Source organism: Vombatus ursinus, unplaced genomic scaffold, assembly GCF_900497805.2.
Source record: "Vombatus ursinus unplaced genomic scaffold, bare-nosed wombat genome assembly UNPS02014820.1, whole genome shotgun sequence".
Lineage (NCBI taxonomy): Eukaryota > Metazoa > Chordata > Mammalia > Diprotodontia > Vombatidae > Vombatus > Vombatus ursinus.
The window spans coordinates 22,997,412-23,008,106 of record NW_020954598.1 but is presented as its reverse complement, the minus strand read 5'-3'; the positions used below and the strand labels follow the sequence as shown (position 1 = coordinate 23,008,106).

Sequence of the window (10,695 nt, the reverse complement as noted above, 5' to 3'; positions counted from 1 at the left end):
CTGCTGCCCCCATCCTCCTCAGCTGAAAAAGGTAAATGGCTTCTCTGTGGTGGGAGAAGAGCTCTCCCAGTTACTGTGTTCTGTTCTGTCTAGCGTACCAAATGTGGGATGCAGAGCACAAGACATCAGATAAAATCAGCCAGGAAAATCCTGTTTTCACCCATAGATAATTATGAAAAAGTATTTCCCTGGGAAAAAAAATTAAAGTTTTTAATTTATAAATGTCCATTTCTGAGAGGAACTGGAAACATACACCAAGCCTACTTTTCATGAATTAGAAGATTCAAAGGTCAGTGTCTGCCGACCTGTCTGAGGCTCAGAGAAGAGTATGCCTATGGCCACACAGCTTATTTCTTAGGCAGGATGTGAACCGGCTCTTTCTTCTGAATTCGAAGTCTAGCGCTCTTCCTAATGCAGTATGGCCTCTTAACTAGAGGCTTATTTATGAATGGCAAATCAGTTCTAACTTTTCCTAATCATTTCATTTCATAAAGTTAGAAAATGGATCTCAGAGCACCATCTTCCAAGAAAGGGCCCGGCCCCCATCCTTAAAACATCCTCCTGGCCAGACAGAGAGGAAGATCTTCTGGCCGTGTAAATACTGCCCTCTAGTGCCAGAAAGCCGGCGGAGCAGCGGGCACAACAGCTCCTCCATTTGGCTAAGGGTGGGAGCAGGAAACAGTGACAGACCGTCCTCAACTTTCTGGAGAGCTTTCAGGAGCCCATGGCTCAATTCCCAAGGCACAACTGGAGCTGCCTCTTCAGAGACAGGAAAAGTGTTACAGGCCAGTTCAGGCCACTGAGGCTACCTTCTTCTGACTCTCCTTTGGCCATTTTTCCTCCACTTTTTTTTTTTGCAACCTCTTATTTCATTTTCAAAGTCTTTTTTTTTTTTCGGTCAAGGCAACTGGGGTTAAGTGACTTGTCCTTTGGCCACTTCTGACCATCCTCCCATGTCCTCTGCCCCAGCGTAGTCTAAAAGGCTCCCATTTCCAATAAACTGCTCACTCAATGACATCAATCTACAAATAATTTTATTTAAATTCAACAAAAGGGCACACCAGCCTGGGCTGGGGGAGAGAGCAACCAGCCCTTTCCCCTCTATTATCATCTCTGCCCCAGACCATCTTTCTGTCACATTCACACAAAAAGCACAGTTTGCACAGAAAAGAATTTTTAAAAAAGTAATCCTAAAAAGTAAACAGATCGAATTTCTGCTTCAACAATATCATGGACATAGATATTTACAAACCTTCACATTGTAAATCTCCCTTCCGTGGTCTCCTTATCCAACCCCTGCCAGACAGACCCTGGAGAGCAGAAGGTTGGGCCCAGTTGCCCATGCCTACTAGTAGGAGGTGAGCAGCTTGGGGGAGGGATTGGGCCAACACAGTACCAAGGTGAGAGGGGCCAGGATACTAAAGAGATATGGGTAAGTTTGCCAGGTGGGCAGAACTGCCTATCATAACAGGGTGGGGATTGATTGGGAATGTGCTCTCCAGAGCTGATGGGGACAGGCCTGAAGGACACATCAAGTGTAGTGTGCGGAAACTCCCCCTTTTTCTCCCAAGAAAGGGTTGGTGTAAGAAACAGGTTTCTCAGGCAGTCTTAGCAGGGGTACTGAGCAAGAGCCCTCTCCCCCATATCTTTAGGGTTTATGCTTTTCTCCCAATTCTAGGATTCCCATGTAGAAGATCCACTGCCCCTTCAGTTTCCAACCATACCCTCAGGGACCAGGTGTATATGTGTATAGGCGGGTGAGGTTCGGGGAGGATCACAGTGTAGGAAGTGAAACCCACCCCAGATAGGGGATCTTCTAATCCTCTTCAGTTCCAGCAGGCTGAGCTAATTAGTGGGCTGGGAGTGAGAAGGGGAGTGGGGCAGTGGATCAAGGGTGGTTGTGAGATTCATTGAGACCAGCCTCCCTCGGGGGTGGTAGGAATCGAGGTAGCAAACGGCTGAAATGCTCAGAAATGTGAGGGAAAGGAGAAAGGAGGGTACTGCTTGTGCATAGCAAAGCTCACTATGGCCAGCCCCACAGCCCCTGGGGACACAAGGGGAAGGGCCAGGAAAAGAGGAGACCCTGCTTGTAAAGTGCTGTGTCCCCTTGTCTCCCTGACAGTGACCAAGCCCCAGGCCTCTCCTGTCCCTTCTCCCAGGCTGGGCAGAGGGAGAGGTACATGCTACAAGGAAACAGGAGGGGGAGGGGTATTGGGAGGTGGTTGAGGTCAGAAGGAAGGAAATTGTACCCTGAAATTCCTGGCCTGAGCATTCACCCAGCTTTTATTTCCTGACACTCCTCTCGATATTGGAGGGTGAGTTGGGGCTTTGGGTTCAGGAAGAGAAACTGAGTATCCTACCCCCTTCCTTTACCCAGGCACTCAGATCCTGATGAAAATACCTACTCCAGTGAACCAAGCCAACTATCCTTTATCCCCAGACCCTCCCTCAAACTGAATCACCCAGTACTGTGGAAGAAACAGAACTGGGCACCCAGCTTCCCTACCCGTTGACTTGTAGATGAAAAAATATGGCCCATTAGGGGGCCCACGTCAGGTGGAATTCATTCTGGGGCGGCTGCTTTAACCCAGACACCTCTCATCAGGACCCACACTTTGAGCTTGTGGACTCAGCAGCTTGGGATGCCCTGCCAAGGAAGTGGGGAGTTTTCCCCACCCAAGGCCTCTTTCTGGCCCTGCTGCCCCTCCTCCTACCCAGATGTCCATACCCACCACCCCACAGACTTGGGGTGTGGGCAGGAAGGGGCTGCAGGGCTCACATCTCACAGATGATCACTGGGAAATCCACGTGGAGGCGAGGGTGGTCTAGCCTCACGATACCCTGAAAATGAAATTGATACTGGTTAGGCCCTGCCTCATTCTAGCTCTTCCAGGAAGCCTTCCTTTTAAACTGCTCCAGGTCCCACGATTCTCTCCTTAAGCCTCTTGCCAGTCTTGCCTCCCCACACTCCTCTGGAAGCAGTGTAACATCGTGCATGAAATGCTGAACGTGGAGTCAGAAAGGCCTGGGTGCAAAGCCCACCTTTAATATTTAGTGGCTATGAAACTAATCACGGCCCAGTCATTTAACCTCTTACCCTCAGTTTTCCTCATCTGTAAAATGAGGATAAATGCCACCCACCTCACAGGACTATTATAAAGCTAAAAGGAGAGGATATACATAAAGCACTTTGGTAAACTTTAAAACTCCACATAAATGTCAGTTATTGCAACTGATTTCTCTTTCATCTAATCCCAAAGCACTTTAAACTCCTTTAAAACACTTTTTAATACTCTAATTTAGGATATATATATATATATATATATGCTCAATGATCTTTGTCATTCCTCCAGGGTCTAGCATAGCTCACTGCCCATAGAAGGCTCTTCATAAATAAATGTGAAGTGAATGACAAACCCAGCCTAACATTTGAGTCTAGGCTGTCCTGTTGTTTCCAGGCCTCCCCAAACAGACTGTGAGCCTGGCTTTTCCTGTCCCCACAATGTCTCAGTCCATAAGGGCAGTGTGACTAATGGAGTTAATGTGAGGGGTACATGGACCCTATAATCTTTCACCAAGCTCCACAGCCAGCTTCACAGCAGCCTCTGCTAAGAAAGAGAGGGAGCACAAGGGCAAGTGGAGGCCATTTCAGTGTAACCCATCCTTGAAGGCACTGTTATTTCCAGGCTGGCAGCAGAAAAAGCAGGCCTCATAGAAGTAATGATCAGAGCAGAAATTGGTCCAGGAGAATGTGGTTCTACTGAGCCTTCATTTGTTTGGGAGCATAATCCCCCCATCTGACTTTATGAGGACAAAATGGGATGAGAGGGGAGGCTGGGGAGGGGCCCTGTATCTCCTGCTCTCCCTCACCTGAGGGATCAGGTTCTTCTGTACCCGCCTCAGCTTGGCACGCTTTCGCCCATTCTTGGTGACAATTGTTTCCTCATAGAACTCGTGGGCCAGGTCACCATCTTCATCATAATACATGGAACTGTAGGGCAGAGGACAAAGTGCCATCAGGACCACTGGCTCCACTGACTGAATCAAGGCTCAGGGAGCATCACTTATCCAACATTTCCCCCAAAATAAGTACAAAATTTGTCCATAGTTGTTTGCTTGCTCCTTTAGATTGTGAGCTCCTTGAAGGGAGGGACTGTCTTTTGCCTCTTTTTTTATCCCCAGCACTTAGCACAGTGCCTGGCATGTAGCAGGAGCTTAATAAATGTTTATTGTCTGACCCAAAGCACTGCCTAGAGAGTTTCCCAAACAACCACCAAGGTCCAAGGTCACAGAGCTAAAAAGTCCTCATGACATAAGGGACAGCCTTTGGTAGAGTATGAGGCAGAGAGACAGGCTAGCAGGCCTGGAGACGGACCCTTTCTCTGAAGCCTCAGGGACCCGATTGGGGTGGAAATAGAGCAAAGAAGCAGGGGATACTCAGACACTGGGAGGAGCTAAAAGGTGAACTGTCACAATGCTTGATGCCTGCTACTCTCAGAGCTCTCTGATCTGTGAGGATCCAATGCTATGGTTATCACCAGAGGGAACCCATTAAAACACAGGGCCTCTGTAGTAAAGTTCCATGGCCAGGCCCTGGACTTCATAGCCTGGTGGGCTCTGAGAAAAAGCTGCTGCCAGAGGTCTAGGCTTGCTTGTGTTTTGCCTCAGTAGGAACAACTGGTATAGCCAAAGTCTTGATGCCCGCTCTAAGATGGCAGGAAGCCCACACTAACTTCAGGCAAAAGAATTTGTTGGCAGACATAAGAGGTCTCAGGGCCGTGGCATTTCCTATCCCATCCTTAAGCTAGATGCTAATGAAAATGGCTCCAGGCCTGGGTTTCAATGCAGCAAGTCTCCACCCACACAAACTTTCCAGGTCGGGCCTAAATGGCATTCAGAAAATCTGATAACTAACATTACTGCTTGACTCCCAAATATTCTGCCAAATAGGACCCAAGTTATAGGCTTTTCATCAACCCTAGAGCTGAGGCTCTCTGAGTGACTAGTCTTTTGCTCCAGTCACACAAAGAAAATAGGGGATCCAATCCTACTTACCAGGGTCTTGGAGTCACATGACTCCCGAAAATTCCTAACTAGCTTCCTCTGAAGGAGTTAAGCTAGAATTCTCTTATTACCTTCAGAAAACTGGGCCTTGGGGAGATAAGAGGTAGGTATCTTCATTACTTCCCCAAGTCACTGACACAACCCTAACAGCTTTGGGGTGAACTGGATTGGGGGTGGGGGAAAGCTAGGTGGCACAGTGGATAGAGTGCTGGGCCTGGAGTCAGGAAGATTCACCTTCATGAGTTCAAATCTGGCCTCAGACACTTACCAGCTGCGTGACCCTGGGCAAGTTATTTACCCGTTTGCCTTAGTTCCTCATCTGTAAAATGGGCTAGAGAAGGAAATGGCAAATCACTTCAGTAGCTTTGCCAAGAAAATCCCAAATGAGGTTACAAAGAGTCAGACATGACTGAAACATCTAAACAGCAACAAATATCCTCCATTCTCATCTCCTTGGCTTCATCTTTGAAAGCAGGCTCATCTTCTTACTACGGCCGAATCTTATACTTGTATCTTTGTATTGTAACTCCATCTTATTCTGGGTCTACGGAGCTAGTCCCTATCTTTTGTCTCTTTCTTTACCATCTATAAACACACCCAGGATTTTCCTGTTCTTTAAAAAAATTCACATCTGATTCTGCCCACCTCAGGCAACTTGCTGACCCTCACACGTTTGGATGTTCTACCCCTACATCCTGGATTAGTTTTCTTGACTTCCTTCAAGACTCACCTCAAATCCCACCTATTTCAGGCAGCTTTTCACAGTCCTCCTAGCTGCTAAAGGCCTTCCCTTCTCTTTTAATTCTTTCTTCCTTTCCTATCCATCACTCAAATGAAACTTTCTCCAAGGTTATAAACTAACGCAACTGTCAAATCCCATGGCCTTTTTTCAGTGTTCACTGTCCTTAACTTCTGTGTAGTTTTTGATACTGCTGACCGCCTCTTCCTTGATACTCTCTCCTTTGGCTATTACACTACTCTCTTCTGGTTCTATCTGTCTGATTTCTTTCCTTTGCTGGATCATTATCCAAACACACATGAATACTGTATCTCTTTCAATGTATGCGTATGTATCCCATCTCTCAATTCAAAAACATTTATTAAGCACCTACTATGTCAAATGCACAGTGTAAGGCACTAGATGTATAAAAACAAAAGAGTTGTAGTCTTAGAGGAACTTAGGGAGACAGGAGGGGAGGAGGGAAGACAGACATACAACATACACACAGAAAAATAAATTACAAAGTCAACATAAGAAGTGATCACCAACAACTTTGGGAAAAGATGGGGAGGAATCAGGAAAGGCTTCTTGTAGGAAGTGGCACCTGAGCTGTGTCTTGAAGAAAGTTAGGCATTCCAAGAGGCAAAAGCAATGAGAACACACACTGCAAACAAGGAAAACCATTTGGACAAAAGCATGGAGGTTGGAGATGGAAATGCTGTGGAAAGGGAAAAGCCAGCAGGCCAGTTTGGCTGGGATGCAGAGGAAGTTACGAGGAGTTACATGACATGAGTGGAAAAGTAGGAGAAAGACAGATTATGGAAGACCTTAAAAGCCAGGCTGAGGAATCTGAATTTCACCATAGAGGTAACAGGGAGCCATGGAAGATTTTTTTTTTGGGGGTGGTGTGGGGAGAGACCAGTATGGAATATGAACTGGAGAGAAGAGGATGGAAGCAGGAAAACCAATCAGGAGGTTTTTTAAATAGTCAAAGACACAAGGGTGGCCACATATGCCCTTAATAAAAGGATCTGTTCTATAAAACTTGGACTCAGTCAAAAGGCCAAATCCAAGGACCCAGAGACGGCCACACGTGTGTGTGGCTGCAGGTTTCCCACCCCTGGTCTAGGACAAGAGAAGATGAAGGCCTGAACTTTGTGACTGTAGAGACAGGGATGGATGCAATACAGGTTGATGAGGTAGAATACTGAAGACTTGACAACTGATGAAGGTTCAAGAGGGGAGAAAGGTGAAGGAAAAATAGTGAAAAATATGGAAAGTTGTGGATCACAGTGACTGGAAGGATGGTGGTGTTTTTAAGAAAAATTAAGAGAATATTCAAAGGAGTTAAGGGGGAGGAGGGGAATCTTCAGTCCTGCAAACCAACTGTCCCCTAGACTTCTCTACCTCAATGACTCACCAGTATCTCATATTCAACACAGCTAAAACAGAAATCATTATCCACCTTCCTAATCCCATCATACCCCCTACAAACTCACCTCTTCCTGCTGAGGACACTACCATCTTTCAAATCGCTCAGGTTTGCAAGCTCAGTCATCTTTTGCTTTTTCCTCTGCCTCATTCTACCTATCCAATCATTTGTAAAGCTTTGTCTATTTTACTCTGCCACACCTTTTCACCAACCCATTCTTTCTATCCAAAGGGATATTATCTTTGTTTTGGCTTTTGCTAGCCTCGCCTAGACCAGTGGTCTCCAAAGTGGAAGGTTGAACCAGGAGAAGAATTTATGCACTAACAACACCATAAATGCATAAAACTTTGAAAGACTTAAGAACTCTGATTAATGCAATGATCAACCATGTTTCCAAAGGACTGTTGATGCAGAATGTTACTTCCTGACTGAAAGGTGATGGGACTCAAGATACAGAAGGAAAATTACTTTTTTCTGGACATGACCAATATGGCTATTTGCACTGCTTTCACTATTTGTCACAAAGATTTTGTTTTTCCTTTAGTTTTTTCCCCAATGGGAGGTAAGGGAGAGAAAAATAAATGATGCTAATTAGAAAAACAAACAAACAAGCAAAAAACAAAGTAGGAGGTCCTCAAACCACCAAGATGCTGTGGCACTATCCTAATATCCTACCTTCCCCACTACAGCCAATTGTAGGACTTTGAACCACACTATCATTTCATTCATAGAGACTCAACATTTCCCAACTCTGCCCCTCTCTACTACTGGTCTTCCATAGTTACACAAGCTCCTAATTGCTTTCTTTCTACGAGGGAATGAACTTTTAAGGGAGGTTATAATATTGCTTAGATCCCAGCACCTGCACCAGCAGTTTCAAAGTGCCAAACCTTAGCACACTCATACCCTACTCTCTAGATCACTTCAAGGCTATGGCAGGTACCCCTAAGCTGGCTCCCTGCTCTACAGTATTGGCCGGTAGGTAAGAGCCTATTACGTTATTCCCTCTCCTATGTCAAATTTCCCTATTTTTGTCCAAGGCAGTGGTGTCAAACTCAAATAGGAATGGATCCCTGCAGGCCAAAGATGAACTCAGAACACTACTATGTTGTACTGTATTTTTATTTTGTTAAACATTTCTCAATTAAATTTTAATCTGGTACTGTTTGCATTTCAGAGTTTGCTAGCTGCTCTCAGTGAGTTTTGACACCTCTGCTCTAAGGTATCGCCATCCTTTAGGCCTCTCAGATTCTCAATTTTCTTATTATCTTTGATTCCTCAATCAACTAAAACTGTTCTCTTCAAAGTTGCCAAAGACCTCTTAACTGGCAAATCGAATGGCCTTTTCTCAATCTCCATCCTTCTTCACCTCTCTGCAGTATTTAACACCACTGACCATTCTCTCTTTCTGGATATTATCTCCTCTCTGGGGAGTAGTGAAAATGATTGCTCTTGGTTCTCTTCCTAGTCTGACTGCTCCTCAGTTATGCCCTCTGTGGGCATCCCCTAACTCGTCTCCCTCTACATTCAATTGGTGATCTCCAGGCCTACTCGTTCCTGAACTGCATTACCACATCACTAACTACTTAGTGAGAATGGGAAGTCCCACAAAGTCCCCCTCAGATGCAACATGTCCAAGACAGGCCTTATCTTTCTCCCCAAACCCTCTTTTCTTTTGCTGTTTAGGGCACCACCATTTTTCTAGTCATCCAGGTCTGGAAACTCTTGTCATACTCAACTTCTCAGTCTTATTCACACCACACACTACACATACAACAGTTGCCAAATCTTGTGATTTCTACCTACATCTCTCACCCATCCCCTTCTCTCTATTTTCACAGCCCACTAGTTCAGGCTTTCATTACCTCATCTCTGGACTATTTCAACAGCTTCCTAATTGGTCTTAAGTCTCTCCCTTCTCCAATCCATTCTCAACAGAGCTGTCAAAGTGATTTTCCTACCTTATAAGTCAGACCATGTCATTCTCCTACTCGAACACTAAGATCTCTATGATCAAATACTATGTCATCTTCCTCTCACTATATTAACTTCAATTTTTGTGAAAGGAATGTGCATAATTATTAGCTCAGTGTATGTATATGTGCATACACACATATAGGCATATAATTAATAAATTACATATATGGGGGAGTGTCTCAAAAATTTTATTAACAGGGAGCAGTTTGGAAACTACCGGCCTAGACTACTGCAACGGCTTCCTTAATGTTCTCCCTGCTTCTGGCCTCTCCCTACCTCCAATTCTTTCTACATACTGCTGCCAAATTAATATTCCTGAAATAGGCTTGACTATGTCACCACCTTGCTCAAAAATCTTCAGTGGCTCTGTAATGACTTTAGGTTAAGTACAATCTCTCTTTTAAAGCCTTCCACAACTTGGGCTCCCTTCAGCCTTTGTAAATATTTCATATTGCTCTTCTTCCGTTATTCCCTGTTTAAGCCAACCTTACCACATATCTTCCAGCTCCTTGCTTTGCACAGAAAGGAAAACGGAATCCCTGAGAGAAAGTAACTTGCCCAAGGTCAAACACGTGGTGGCTGACAGAGCCGGAATTCAAACTCGGGTCGGACTCCAACTCCAGTACTCTGACCAGCCCCATTCGATGCCCCTCTTAATATTGCCCCCGGGAAGCCCCAGCCAGCTGACTAACGACAGCCGGAGGCACACCACCTTTTTCAGGACCTCCAACCAAGCAAGCTCTTCCTCCTACCCAAGTCGGGAAACCCACGGAAATAACAGTAGCCGAGACTGAAGCCAAAGAGGACGCGGCATTCAGGGCCCGGTGGGCATTTCTTCCAGCAGACGGGCGCAAAGGCCGGCTGATTCTTCCTCTCCCAACCCTTCGGCCAAGACGTGGAAACCAAACCGTCTCTCCGAGGCCGGACAGCTGCCCTCAGCGTGTGCACGCCACAGGCTGCTGCCTTCAGCCTCCTCGGGGAAGGACCTGCTCACCCGCCTACCCTCCGAGGCCCGTCAGCCCGCTGCAGGGAAGCTCGGAGGCCGCCTCCCCCCACGCCCTTTCCCGCGACGGGTGAACACGAAGGGCGGCGCGGGGCGGAAGCCCCGAGCCCGGGCCAGGGCGTGCTGGGCACGGGCCGCGTCGGTGAGCTCGGGGCTGCCTCCCGGGCCCGCGGCCGCAGCCGGCGCCGAGAAGGGCCACAGCCCCCGGCCCTTGGAACCGCTGGTGCCCATGTTAGGGCCCGCGGAGCATCGCGGGCCGCTCGCGCCTCACAGCACCCTCCAACAGCCGGCCCTGCTCCCGCTGACGGACGGATGCCGACTCCCTCGGACCGAGCGGAAGTAACTTCACTTCCTGCACCGCCTCCAACGGCTTCCGCTCCTCCCTCCACGTTCGTCCATTGGTAGTCGGAGCTGTCAGGCCGAGAGTCGGTGCCAATGGCGACCCTCGGAGGTTAAGAATCCCGGCGTGCACTGCGACTGCAAGCCTAAGTGTTTCCG

At 47.0% G+C, this 10,695-nt stretch overlaps 1 protein-coding gene across 1 annotated transcript; it reads right to left on the bottom strand.

Annotated features, from left to right (window-relative positions):
• Positions 1 to 1,012: 1,012 nt before the first annotated feature.
• TUSC2 (tumor suppressor 2, mitochondrial calcium regulator) lies at positions 1,013 to 10,469 on the bottom strand. Its single transcript, XM_027837252.1, has 3 exons — positions 10,259 to 10,469; positions 3,871 to 3,991; positions 1,013 to 2,841 (listed from the first exon to the last, which is right to left on the bottom strand). The coding sequence occupies exons 1-3, from the start codon at positions 10,426 to 10,428 to the stop codon at positions 2,776 to 2,778; spliced, it is 357 nt and encodes a 118-aa protein (XP_027693053.1). The 5' UTR covers positions 10,429 to 10,469; the 3' UTR covers positions 1,013 to 2,775.
• Positions 10,470 to 10,695: the final 226 nt, after the last annotated feature.